Source organism: Battus philenor, unplaced genomic scaffold (assembly GCF_028537555.1).
Source record: "Battus philenor isolate CCGP_79_NKW_IND1 unplaced genomic scaffold, ilBatPhil1.0.hap1 SCAF_8, whole genome shotgun sequence".
In the NCBI taxonomy this organism is placed as follows: domain Eukaryota; kingdom Metazoa; phylum Arthropoda; class Insecta; order Lepidoptera; family Papilionidae; genus Battus; species Battus philenor.
In genome coordinates this window covers 10,751,238-10,765,765 of record NW_027181748.1, presented here as the reverse complement: position 1 = coordinate 10,765,765, position 14,528 = coordinate 10,751,238, and the positions used below count along the sequence as shown (strand labels likewise).

At 33.9% G+C, this 14,528-nt stretch overlaps 1 protein-coding gene across 1 annotated transcript; it reads left to right on the top strand.

Annotated features, from left to right (window-relative positions):
• Window positions 1-7,840: 7,840 nt before the first annotated feature.
• LOC137931540 (probable cytochrome P450 304a1) lies at window positions 7,841-14,053 on the top strand. Its single transcript, XM_068774963.1, has 9 exons — window positions 7,841-7,989; window positions 8,367-8,615; window positions 9,423-9,595; window positions 9,693-9,965; window positions 10,335-10,449; window positions 10,855-11,035; window positions 11,595-11,712; window positions 12,378-12,519; window positions 13,667-14,053. Exons 1-9 carry the CDS (start codon window positions 7,896-7,898, stop codon window positions 13,849-13,851), a joined length of 1,530 nt encoding a protein of 509 aa, XP_068631064.1. The 5' UTR covers window positions 7,841-7,895; the 3' UTR covers window positions 13,852-14,053.
• Window positions 14,054-14,528: the final 475 nt, after the last annotated feature.

The window sequence follows — 14,528 nt, the reverse complement described above, 5'->3', positions numbered from 1 at the left end:
ATTATAGATTATAGACATCTTTGGCCTATGCTTTGCATTGGTCGTCTATGGGTTGAAACGACGACGATGACGAAACAAATAACATAGTAATCATTAAAGAAAATTCACCTAAAAATTTCAATAATTATAATACAATCGACATAGTTTAATTAAACGTGTATTGAATGCAAAATAATGCTGTGATCTGAAACGGTTTGTTTACGAAGAAATCGGACTGAAGCTTCATTTGACAAAGTTGAATAATCGTTATTATAAAGAAAAAATATTATCATTTAAGCGAACACAGAAAGGAGATGGACAAAATTAAACTATTATATACGTAAGCTAATTTTTATTACACCTGACCTTGACATATTACAAGCACAACTGCTTAGACGCAGAAATCGATTGATAAAAATGTCGTCTATAATTATAATCTCTTAAATTGGATGCTAATAAAAAAGGATAAACATTTTTATAACTTTTAACCACAAATTTATCAAGAGATGATTTTATTTCTAAAGAGTATATATAAATAGAGTAACATTGGGTGGCAACCACAAAGTCCAGATTTGTCACCTTCTGCAACTTGATGAATTATTTTTCCAAAAATAAATTTATCCCTTGATTTGTTTAATCAAAAATATTTATAAATATAAGCACAACATTCAAAATAAAACTTTATTATGGCCCACCATAATAAACGTAAGTTGCACACCACCCTGTTTTTTTACATAATCGTGTGATGATTGAAACTGTTGTTTATTTGAAAGCTTCTCTGATAAAGTTTAAAAAAAATTAATGTTAAATTGTTTCGTGTCTAATTAGTACCTACATGTGCCTGACAGTTTACGAACACATGTGCGATATCGACTGATGAGAGAAAGAACGTTACATAATGGATTAAATATTGTTTTAATTTATCGAAAGGTTATGGAGATAACTTGCATTATCTTGCATTAATGTTACATTACAGTTTATCGTTTTCTAGCATTGTATAAAACTTTTATAATGTTTACAATAATAATAATAATAAAAATGCATAATAAAAAAAGCTGTCCTATCACAAGCAAAGATTATAAGCTTGGATATACAAGTGCAGCAAACCGCATCACAATTACATGTACAGATAGTTTAAATGAATAAAAACGCCGTACATTCATATTCCTTAATGTTTAGTGTCAATCTTTCAGGTTCGCTAAAAAGCAAATGTAAAACTCTGGAGATATTTTTTTTTAATCACACCATTCACACTCTAGCCGAAGTGTCAAAGATCTTTTACATTAAATTTTAAGTTTTGAAATTTTTCTGTACATCTGCAATAGTCATCGGTCATCCGTTTTTATTACAGAACGAGATTATTATTAACACATAATCAGGAGTAAGGCCACAGAATAAAGGAGGTAAACGTCTCACACCGTTATTGTACACACCTCCAATATTCAAATGATTTTTATACATAACGTTGGCCCAATCACGTAACGCAGTAGGTTATATAAAATTATATGTAGATTACCTAGCGTGGATAGTAGCTTGCAGATCCTCTTGTTTATCGTTAAATAGGTAATATAATTGTTTACATTTTATTTTATAATTATGCTTTTTAGCTTGTATAGTAAATATTGGAAGTGGTAGTGAAATCATGTCTCATCCCCTGTGTAGCTCCCATTATATCATTTAATTATTATTTATTTAGATTCCTAATTTAAACTAACATTTTTCTTAATTTAACTAATGTGGTGACTTCCTCGCTCACTTAATATTGAGCGTTCAGTATCTGACGCCACTCCTTGAAGCGCGCTTTTTGAAGTCACACGGCTTCATAGGAAATATTGAGTTGTTCGATTTTATTGTGTCATCAACAAGTATCCGGGTTTCATTGCACCAATGCAATATAAAGCTATGTTGATAAAGATCTGAAATTCTATAAGGGTCGTTGAACACAATAGTTAATATTTGGTAGAGTATGGATCATTAAATCACTTAGTTATTTTTACTATAAATTGAATTTACTTGCAAAAATAGGTATCATATAACTGAATTATAAATCCGATTTAATTAAAAACCAATACTTTTTTGTTAAGTAAACGCTACTTCCAGATAAAACAAAGATATAATAATGTAAAAAATTATGAACATTTTCATTACAGGAAAAATTTAAATAAAAATTTAACCAAAATATTACTGTAAACGATTTGATATTTGAATCAGGTCGCCACGGATGACATGGCTAAAGATATTTACTCGTAACTGTAAACAACTGTAATGTCATCGGCCAATTAATTCAGTCTTTGTTTTACTAATCTTAATTGCTATCACCTCTGAGGGTAAAATAGACTAACTTTGCTAGATAAATTACAAACAATGTAATGAAAAGGTGTTATTAAAACTGAATAACAACTTTTATTTTATTAGTTACTAATTAGTTCTGTCTTTTAAATAATTAGCCTCTGTGACGTTACCGCCGCTCTGGTGGGTAGTGATTACACGGTAACTATGATCTCCTTTGAGTAATAGAAAGTTCAGTCTAGCCGCTTGCCAACCCGCGAGTCCGCTAAAATAAACGTCTTATTAGCAGACGACGAACAACGATTGAAGGGCAACAGGACTATTAACTTATTTGGCACGACTGTGGGAACTTACAACGATTTTATGCTCGCAAATGTATAAAAGGCCAAGTAACTTTGATAAAAAAACAAATAATACAAGCGATACCTCTGGATCAGCCATTCAGTTTACACCGTACAGCAGTATGTTATTTCGATTAAGAAGAATTTATTAGAAACCTTCTATTCTCTTGGAGTGATTTTTGGAGGCGGTAATTGTACCAATGTCTTATTTACTTGATTTAGATTTAACTCACGGATCCGGAATTCCTGAGACCGACGAAGCTGTAACAGCCTTACAAAGGCTAAAAGCGTCGACATGAACTGAAACCACGATTACTTATTTGTATATTAAATATTGCAGCGATTTTTAATAGCAATGGAGGTCTCTTTTTTTCATATTTCTAAAAATAATACATGATATTTATTCTATTTACTTGAGACGTAAAAACTCCCAAAAAATATTTCATCGGATGATAAATAATATTTCCTTACAAATCAGTACCACCCACAAATTTATTTAAACCAAAATTTACACAGCGTCACATTTAAGTCGCGGAAGCAAAGATGTCAATTACAATCAATATTAATTATTGTCGCACAATACTTGGCAACTAGATAATTATAATGTTGAGGAAGTACCTAGGAATACGGAGAGGTTATTTTCATCAGTATAAAAGAAACCCAAGAAACTTTTTTTTTTATTTGGTTCACTAAACTAGTCGACTAGACCAACTACAATCTATGAATAAAGAAAGCATAGAGAAGAAACTAAACTACGTTTACCATTTTTGGAGTGAACACTATATGCAATCAAAACTAAAACGGAAACAAATTTACACTGATTTTTGAAAATCAAAAATTGTGAATTGAAATTGTGAATCCAAGTATTTTTATTTTAAGCTATTTTAAAATTGAAAATATTTATTTCAATTTCAAAAATCGCTCTGTTATTTAGTTGGGTAGTAGCACAGGGGACATATAAATTAAGTCACATTTTACCTTTTTTGGGAAATTAACATCTAGCATTTAATACCTTTCTATGGAGAGAATTTATTTTAAAATTATTAAGCCTACATTACACTGCACGATTTTTGCAAATAGTGACAGAGGTTATATGAGGCATATAAAATCAAATGCGGATAAACTCACTTCGGCGGATTTTTCACAAAACAAAGCATGCTGAAAACAAAGGATCATTCACATGGATATAAATGATTTTGAGTCTAAAATGAGTTTTTGAATGGAACTCGTAACGGATATAGTTGATTTAGATGTTGAATGATCGAAGGAACTGTTCACAAGTTTAGTGACGTTTAGACTTTGACACTATGTGGGTAAAGTTACTTTTGACATGACAAAATTTTTCTTCCTAATAAATTAATCGCGATTTTACACCCATACTACACATTTAATAAATAAATCAAAAACACAAAATTTATGTTTATACAAATGAAGATATAGAGTGTAAAAAAGGTCGACCGCATTGCAGTTTATCATTTACACACATGATTAATTCATTTATTAAAATAAAACACGTGTCTAATATAAACAATATCATTCTGTAAAAAAAATCATTGTTTGTGATAGATAAGATATTGTTTTGTCAACATTTGACCTTTCCCTGCATATTCAGTTATTTTATAGGTAAGATTTTTTTTAGAGATAATTGCCGCACGTGACCGAGTTTAAAGAAGCACTAGCGCCAACTAAAACATAAAACACAAGCAATTTCAACACAACAACTCGTAACAACACTCAACAACTAGTAGGTCACAAATCGTTTCGCGGAACTGCACTTTGTGTGAATTATAAGACTTACAAGCAGTGTTATTATAAGTAGTGAGGGAAATATCGTGATCATCATCATTTCTGTTGGAATATAACGGACGCTTCACCTAAGGACGTTATTTTAATATTGTCAAACTACCTTAGTGTGCTCTGTAAAAAAAAATCGAGACGCTCTCGCGAACTGCGTTGACCGTATCATATTATATATTAAAATAAATAGTTATTAAGTAGTTAGTAATATTAAAATAAAAGAAAGTGTTATAGTTAATGTATGAGGAGAAGAAAGAATGGTATCGAATAAAAGGAAAAATGGATATGAAAGGGAAAGAAAGAAAATAAAGGAATGAAGGATCATAGGAGGAACGACAGAAGAGCGCGAAAATTAAAATATTACATGAAAAAATGATTAAATAAACCCTTAGTCCCTGTCCCTTAATAGATAGAGGTACGAGGGGTCCCCATAGCGGAAGCCATTAAGAAAAAAAACAGTACGTGACAAACAGTCAAGTGCCTTATAGTCAAGTTCGAGGCAAGGAAAAAGAAAATATTTTCGTAATGATATAGCGGAAGTCGTGAAGAATATACGTGAGTTAGTATTAAGAAGGAAAAATAATTCCAACTACAATAATGATACTGCTTTTACTACTTTAATGGTGCATTTGACTTTTGTCTTACCATTTTGTATTTATTACATGATAATATACACAAAAACAAACGCACGATCGATCACAGTGGATCGCTGACATCGCTTCGCTGATTTTTCAGTTGAGGTATTAGATATTTGATGTACGACTCATTAAATAATCATAAAAAAGTGTGCTAGAAGTAGATCTAGGCTCCAGGGAAGACATGGGATATCGTCTCGTCGGGAAATCTGTTTTTCTGAATAAAAATCTTTGATCACTGGCAGGAACTTGTTGGATGTCTGACCAGTAACTCTATTAACATCTTCATACATCTGCAGAATTAACAGTACCCGAACAGCTTCGATAATCTTTGAAAAAATGGGGTCCAATTATTCCTTTTGCTGAAATTACGGTTACCTTAGGAAAATGAAGTGTGAGTGACGCCTCGTGTTGAGCTTTGAGATTTTCGCTGCTCCAATACTTGTAAATCTGTTTCTTTAAATGGCCTTTAAGGTAGAAACGGGCTTCGTCAGAAAATAAGGTAATTACTGAATCCATTTAACATAGTTTCGACACACGACTTGCACAAATTTATATCAGTAGGTTTAAGTTCAGAATTTGTATAAGAATAGGGATGTAGTTTTAAAATATGGCGTGATGGTATGCGGGATTATCCAAATACAACCGAATATAGGTAGATAAATTTGTATCGAGTCAAACAAAAACAAAAGCGAAAACTTGCACGTGTTCTTCGCTCTTCGTTTCACGTTTATGTATATCCCGTCCCTTCTTTACCCATTTTAATTACATAGCACTCGAATACTGAGCTATGTCGTAGACGTAGTATTTAACGGGGAATAATTATCTCCCTGTAATCGAAAACTCGGAAATTCTTCCCGGACGCTGCCTCACCCGATCGCGTGCTCCGCAGTATCGAGGTCGACGCAGTTTTGGTCCAGCTCTTCAAGAGGCACGGCGGGTGCTCCGAGTATCTTCACCGGTTCAAGCTCGAGGAGGATCTCTCATGCATCTGTGAACCGGGCGTAGACCAGACCGTGGTCCACCTGGTAGCCCACTGTCCCGCATTCGGAGGAGTCCGGGTCGACTCCGAATGCTGGTTAGGCATGAAGATCTGCAAGAAGTTAATGGCCTCGCTAGTAAAAGAGGACGAAAATAGACCAATATCCCTCCAACTTTGCAGGAAAATTGCAGAAAAAGCAATCAGTAGAAATGAAAGTCAAAAATAAGAATAAGTGTTAACAATAAAATAGCAAATAAAGCAAAATAAAAATGGTGTTTATAGAACAAAATGTTTAAAACAAAATAAAGAAATGTAAAACTGAGGAATAAATGATAACGAATGAAAAAGAAAAGCAGAAGAAATGTGGAAAGAAATGTGAAGTACCAAAGATTATAAGTAGAATGTAAAAGCGCGCAAATAAAAGTAATGTGAAAAAAATTATGAAATGAAACGAAATAACTCTGCCTTTCTCAAAGGAAGAGGGGTACGAGAGGCCACCAATAGCGGGGGCCATATTTAAAAAAGCATTAATCGCGTTACTGGTCCGTAAAGCGATTCATTGCGGTTAAATTTCCGAGAAACTTTCTGGTGGTTACAAGTAATAGCCCACGCCGAGGTCTTCTTGTGCGTTCACCGAAGCGATCTACGAGCTCGACAATCTCAATCGACAATCCCAATCCTCCCAATGCGACAAAATAATAGTCCGTAGCGGCCCGAGGACTACCGCCGGAGCACACAAACTTCACTACTTTAAAAGAGGTCTTAAGCTAGTTACACTCTGCAGCCTGCCACGTCAAACCCGCGAAATCTGAAAATGCTATTTTTGCAGCAATGACAGTCAGTTACCACAACACCCGTTTTACCCGGGCGCTCCCTAACCGCACACAGCGTGGGTAAGCCGCGGTTGGAACTGGATTCTTCCTTGGTTCGCTTGTGGCCTACGCTGCCGCCCCAAACCGCATACACACAACATCAACACTACACATCTGTACTAGTTTAGAGCACTTTACAACGTGCGAACTACTTCATGCAACTGGTACGCGCTCATCCAGCTCTGTTTATTTTTTAGTTTTTAAATTCACGGATCCTTCCGCTCCGTGAACTCAGTTCCGATGAAGCTGTAAAGTCCCCGGGCTAATAGCATCACCTTTAATCAAGAATAAGTAAGTCGCTCAGTTCGTTAAGCCGTAATTTATCATTACGACTTACCAAATTCACACAAACTGTGCGGCTAGCGAAAGTTCAACCCGTAACCACAGCATATCCATATGTGTTATGGTGCTAGCAATCGGGAGGATATCCACTAAAACACTGTTTTGTATTATATTTTTTATTCTACACAGAGTGATTGATTATAGATGTAAAAACTATGTATTGCTCATTTGACATCAAAAAGCTTTAAAACGTTTACACCTTTTTACAATCACTCTGATGACTCTGAAATAAGTTACGTAATTTTTTTATTGGAATGCGAGAGGCTAATAGCTTATGGCTGTACAAAGTCTGCAGGGACTATATGTATACACTAATTATTGTTATTTAATATTTCTGAAACCATTAATTTTTGAATACACCTTATATAATTATACCCATGTATATCCATATAATCAATGAGCTATATTCACCCCTTTTAAGCTTTTACACTTAAGGCCAATCATCCTGTATATATGTTATAAACGCAGAGAATCCGCGGCGATAATATAGCATTTATAAACAATTTTTAATGTCCAGATAACAGTTGTTTGGTAATAACACAATGATAATGCAGCAATGTAGAAATTAGTATATAAATATTATTGATACACTTTTTGGTTTTAGTCGGTGGATCCCAATCTGTCAATTCGGTCCACTTTCTCACAGTATACGTTCAAAATGATAGGAACCACAATATTGGCTATTATACTTTTAGGTGTTATATACCATTTTTATAAAAAAGCTTATAAAAGACATGAAAATTTTCCGCCAGGTAAGGTTTCATATCAATTGTAAAAAAAAATAAAAATACGCAAATTTTCAGTTTTCCCAAACATTTTTTTATATGTTTTTTTCCTTCATTTTTATATTAATAACTTAATCGTATTTTTTTCATTTATGACAATTGTTAACTCAAGATAACGAATTATTAATTATAAATTGCTAGGAAATATAACTTATCTGTTTCACCATAGTGACACAGATTTATTTTCTTAATTTTCAAATACACCTGTTATTTTTATTAGGATATCAATACTTTTACGGTTATGGTCCTGCCACTTAATTTCCTATTTAATTTTCTTGAATTAATGTTTTGATATTACCAGTCTTAGCGATAAAAGTACATTTAAACATAAGCTTGCATTTCAGGCCCACCAAGTCTACCGGTGTACGGTGCATACTGGTTAATCCTATTAAAAGGTCTAAATAATCTACCATTTGCATTTATTAAATTCGCAAAGGAATACAAAACTAAAGTTGTGGGATTCTACCTGTCTAATATGCCCGTAGTCGTCGTGAATGATCCAGCTTTGATCAAAGAAGTTCTCAATCGAGAAGAATTTGACGGTCGCATGGATCTTATTCTAGGAAGATTGCGGTCATTCTGGAAGAAGCTCGGTAAGGAAAATGCTATTTCCTTGTCTCTTGGACTTATTGGCAAGCTCTTAGTCACTTAATGAACTATGAGTGAGGAATGAGGAGATTCATTGATTAACGATAGTATCGAACATTTCCCAGCAAATTGAAAAGTTGAAGCGGCAGTAGTCAATCCAAATAGCGCGCGAAAGAGATGGCGGCGGGGGCATTAGTGCAGAGTAGAACGTACAACGACAAAGTGGACCGACGATCATTGCCGAAGATCGTCGGAAGACGCTTGATGCAGACCGCCTCCAACTATTGTAAATTTACAGCGGAAGTCTATGTCCTGCTATGGATGTATTATGGCTGAAATGATGATAATAATGATTACGTATTTCACGCAGTCGTATAATGAATATCTATATTTTTTTTACCACCACCATTTACAGCTTTACCCTATTTGATAGGGGAAAGCACCGAAGGCGCTTGATCCTCGTTATGGTTAGAGTTTGAGAGAAGTCTTTTAAAGATGTAACAGGTCTGATCATTTTAGTTATAAATAAAATGATTAGCGTCAACGTTCAAAGTCTCATTTATTTAAAGAAATTGGGAGACTTTAAGTTTTTGCATCGCACAGGCGCATGCTTTTTTGATCGACTGGACGCGAGGGCCTCTGAAACAGTTAACATTATTACCACTTCGCGGATGTTTACGTTGAGAGAAAACGTGGTGGAAAAAATTTAAATATCCATTTCCGTGCTTGCTTTTAATAGGTCTAATTGTGCAAATAACGTAGCATCAGAACATGTGTCTATATATATATACATATTATGTTTTAATTTACAGGCATATTTTTCACGGACGGTTATTTCTGGCACGTTCAACGGAGGTTCACGTTGCGATACATGCGTGACTACGGCTTCGGTAGGCGCGAAGAGTCACTTGAGTCCGCTGTAGCCCATGAGATTAAAGAAATGATCGATATGTCTGTCAATGGACCTAAATACCCTGCCGAAAAAGTGCGTATTTTTTACATATATTTATTTACGTACAATTTTTTTATATATATTATTTTGCAATTAATTTACTACTCGTAAAATTATTGGTTATTTTTAGGAGCTAGTGAAAGGAAATTTGATATACCTTCCTCATTTTCTTGCTGTTCCGTTCATCAATGGTGTGATACACATAGTAACAGGGTCAACCTTCCCGAGGTCAGAGTATCACGCTCTGTGGAAAGTAGCGCGCGGTGCCCTGCTGTTTCAACGGAGCTCCAATGATCTTGGTGCAGCGCTTTCTCTAACGCCGTGTTTGAAAGATATAATGCCAAAGTTCAGTGGATATAAGGATTTGAGAGATGGAAATCAAGCAATTTTGGATTTCTTTACGGTATGACCTAACTGGTAAAATTACTTATACCGTTATTATCAATTGTTAACTGTTTTGTTTTTGGATAGACTTATCATCACTTCAGCCCTAAGACAGGTCGAGGGCCGAGTGGGCGAAGCCTATGTCCAACAGTAGACACTGTTTATAGGTCTCCAATTGGACCGGTAGGCAGCATTCAATCTCTACCGGCGACCTTACCAAGATCATCTATCCATTTTATACAAACATATACGTGAATAGCCGTATGAAGTCCACATCCTACGTCTATTCAAGTCATTTTTAATTTACAGTTTATAGTAATTAAACAATAAAGTCAATTTCAAGGACTTTAAATAAGGAAACAGAAAATAATAATATTATTGATTTCAGAAACTAATAAACGAAGCAGCAGCTACGTACAACGAAGGATATGATCGACATTTTCTCGATAAGTATATAAGAAAGATAAATGAGGAGAAAAAATTACAAAAAACTACATTTTCGGGTAATGCTTTAACGTCTTTGAATTTAAAAGTATAAATTTAATTTCGCAATAAACATACATATTCAACGCTAAATTCAAAATCTTGTAATTGGCATTGAATATCTATATATTATACAATAATGTTAATTTGATTTAATATAATAATAGGTGATGTTATTCTAATTTATTCGTTTTTTATTACGCACTGTAAAAAATAAAATACTGAATACATGTTTCTATACGTGTATGTACACAGATTCGCTCTAAATTTTAATAGCACACCGGTATACCAATATTTGTCATGAAATAAAAAATTCTACCTTCGCGAAAAAATTTTTCGTATTACGAAATGAATTACGAGACGTAAATTAGCAATTAAATAATATTGTCACGGGTAGCCAAACTAATTATTCAGTATTGTTTCAGAGGATCAACTACTTTTGCTTTGCACTGACTACATGTTCCCAGCGGCATCTGCCGTGCAAGCTGCTCTTACGATGCTTATGGAGCGGATGCTATTAAACCCAGCAGTGCAAGATAAAGTCCACGAAGAGATCGACCGGGTAGTCGGTCGTGATCGTATGCCAACGCTCGATGACCGCAAGAAGTAAGAACCTAAATTAAATTACTAAATAATTTTTAAAAATCATGGACAACCTAGTGAGAATAAACATACAATAAAAATTATATACAATGAAACTATACCTGTATATACGACCCACTTTTTAGAGGCCGTCTAAAGTTCGTCATCGAGGTGGTCGTTTCAACCCATAGAGGCCCACTGCAAGACAAAGGCTGCCACCAAAGATATCTATAGGGGGATAAACCTTAATCGCCACGCTTAGCAGGCGGATTAGCACAGTGGGGTATTATGGTATACACAAGACGCTGCTGTTCATCCTCTGAAACTTGTTTGGCAGTATAGCAATCCTAAATAATTAACGCACTAAGTATAAATTACATAAGATTGCATCTAGGGAATCAAACCCGCAACCCATAATTGCAAGTCTCAGATCTCTATCACTGCTCAATTGATCTCGTCTATAATTAGTTAGCATTAAATTACTAGTTATCTTACAACTAAAATATATAGTCACTATTAATTAAAAATATATTCCCAGCATAAGTAAAAAAATGACTAACGTCTGCATTTATTATTTATGAAGCATGCCATACACCGAAGCCTGTATCAGAGAAACGCTCAGAATCGACACAATTGTACCTCTCGGAGTGTCACATCGTGCAACAAGCGACACCAAACTGGACGGATACGATATACCTGAGGTTATTAACACAATCTTAATTTCAATATTCAATTTATAACATAATTATAATATTATCTCTATAAATACCAATAAAGCACGCCGTAATTTTTAACATATTAGTTACAATTGAAATGCTAAAGGTATTTAAGAGTAGAGTGTATCCTCTATATTAACTTAAATGAAAAACTGTTGTGTGAAGTAAACCGCGTGACTGTTGCATACGCAATGCTTGTATTGACTAAATTACATACTTATGACTCTCACGCGGTGAATTGAAAGGTACATCATTGTGGCGACGTTTCATGTTGCGGCAGTGTTCTTCATAGTGGAGCGGCGGTTACGGTGTAAAAGCGAATCACATTTCCAACGAAACGGCTATTAAAAAAGAGTCGACTTTATATAAAGCGTGCTGTCGATCCGTTAACAGCTTATTTTCTGTAACACAAAGTCGGAAGTCCTTCACAACGTGAATTGCTCCACAAAAGTAGTTTTAACCATAAATGAGAAATACAAGATTATGTTTACTTTTTTTCATAGAAGTGATCACAGATATTGATAATTCAACTAGTTTACTGATCACATGACCGTGTCTAGAGAACTCATAGTTCTCTTTATAAACAAAATTATGTTCCTTTATATTACTAATTAGGACTGAACTTTACTAAAAAAAGGTAATGCTTTCAGGATACAATGATAAACCTTAACTTTGTGACATTGCATATGAGCAAGGAGATATGGGGCGACCCGGAGAATTTCCGGCCGGAGCGTTTCATTGAGGACGGTCAGTTGCAACTAAGCAAAGACAAAACTTTACCTTTTGGTGCAGGTAAAATATTTTCATAACTTAAGTCCTTACTCTAGACCAGTGTTTCCGAATATTTTTGTGCTATGCCCCTCTTATTAAGCCTTTCTAAAAATCTAACGCCCCCTATGTAAATTACCTAATTTTTATATTAAAATGAAAGTTAAACTCGTATTAAGTTTATTTTCAAACTGCCCCTTTAACAATCAAATTGCCTCCTGTACCAAGAGTACTCAGGTAGACCACGAGGGGTCCACGGGAGACTCAGGGTCTACGTTGGCGAAACAAAAAATTGAGGATTCACAATTAATAAGCGGGAAGTCATATAAGGAATTAACTACTTTGAACTGAAATGTTGACATGACTTCACTTATAAACGTAGGCAAATATTTTAATAAGCCCCCTTATTACTTCTTGCAAAAATTTGCATATTCTACATTCATTACATGGCAAAACTTGCAAGACACAAATATAGTTGCAAGGAACCACGGGAACCAGTTAAATTTTGAAACTGGTTTATGAGAAAATTTCTGGGATACGTTGATCTTCCAGCGGGCACACATTAAAGTTTAATACAATCGATCGCGCGTTTTTGCGACAGCAAACTATCAATTAAAATTGCCTCAGTTGACGATTTACAACTAATTAAAGTAATAATACATGGAAAATTGTATACACTTGTATTAATTTGAATCACTGAAATAGGTGCATATTATATTTGAAATTCTTAATTGATGAGGAAGTTTTCTTCTATTCAAATCAATAAATTCTATTGTTCAACATTAATTTAAATTAAAAAAAAAATACGCATTTCAAATTCTAGCAAACTGCAAGTGGATATCAACCCAAATTTATCTTGGAGTCAAATAAACCCCCCTTTTCAAGTTCTCATAAAGCAGAAAACTAATTTTGTCGCAAATTTTACGACAGCGCGCCCACTCAAAGTTAAATTAGATTTTATTTGGAAAATATTAAGAAAGTCTATACATGCAAGCAGCTTATGCCTTGCAGTGGGCGTCTATCTGACATTGAATGATCAATGTGATGATGATTAAGCAAATATTTAATATAAAGTAGTGGTAAACGGTAATTAAAGTAACTTCTGCGTAACAACATGAAAACAGAGTAAATTTAACGATTTGTCAAAACTACTTGCTTGAATATTTTGCAGGGAGAAGACTATGTGCAGGCGAGACATTCGCGCGACAGAGCATGTTCCAAGTGTTCTCTGGTTTTATGCAGGCGTTCAAAGTTTCCACAGCAGATGGTCAACCGTTAAAACAACCTGTACAAAGATTACAGGGGATCATTACGTCTATTCCAGACTTCTGGGTCTGTGTTACACCCCGAGTTTGAATGAATCCAAATATTTGAAACTTCTTAGTTTAAGCCACAGATTAGCATTATTATTTATTTTGTTATGGAAACAATAAAATTCCAGAAAAAATGTCCAAAATAAATTGAAACTTTATTAATGTAAATAAAGAATTACATTCGCTTATACATTTCATATTTGGAACTAGTGATAATTAAAATGTAAAAATTTCTTGTAACCACTGCCGATCGCAGAACAATTTTACTGACATTTGTGAATTATAAAAAACTAATTAAATTTTTCGAAATGGATGTAGAGTTTATAATATAATTATCAAGAGCGTCCTTAACGTATGTTCTTCTATTTACTAAAGGAGTATTTTAATAGGTTAGAAAATGTCGACCTGTTTTTTCATAAAAGTAATAAGAAGTACAACTATATCTATGTAGATAAAATGTAATATCTAAAGATTTCTTTAGTTTTATTTAAATAAATAAAATTAAAACTGTTAAGTTAAACATTTTTATTCTTATCGGCGGCTTATAATAAATTTTTAAAATTATTGACTGTGTTTCTTTAATGGTTCAAACTTTACCTAAAAATACAAACAAAACCTATTTTATATTCGTACGTCATTAAATATTTTGTAATAAAATTATTTAATATACTTCCACAATATACGGTCAAGAATTCTTAATATTTATTATATGTGTACACA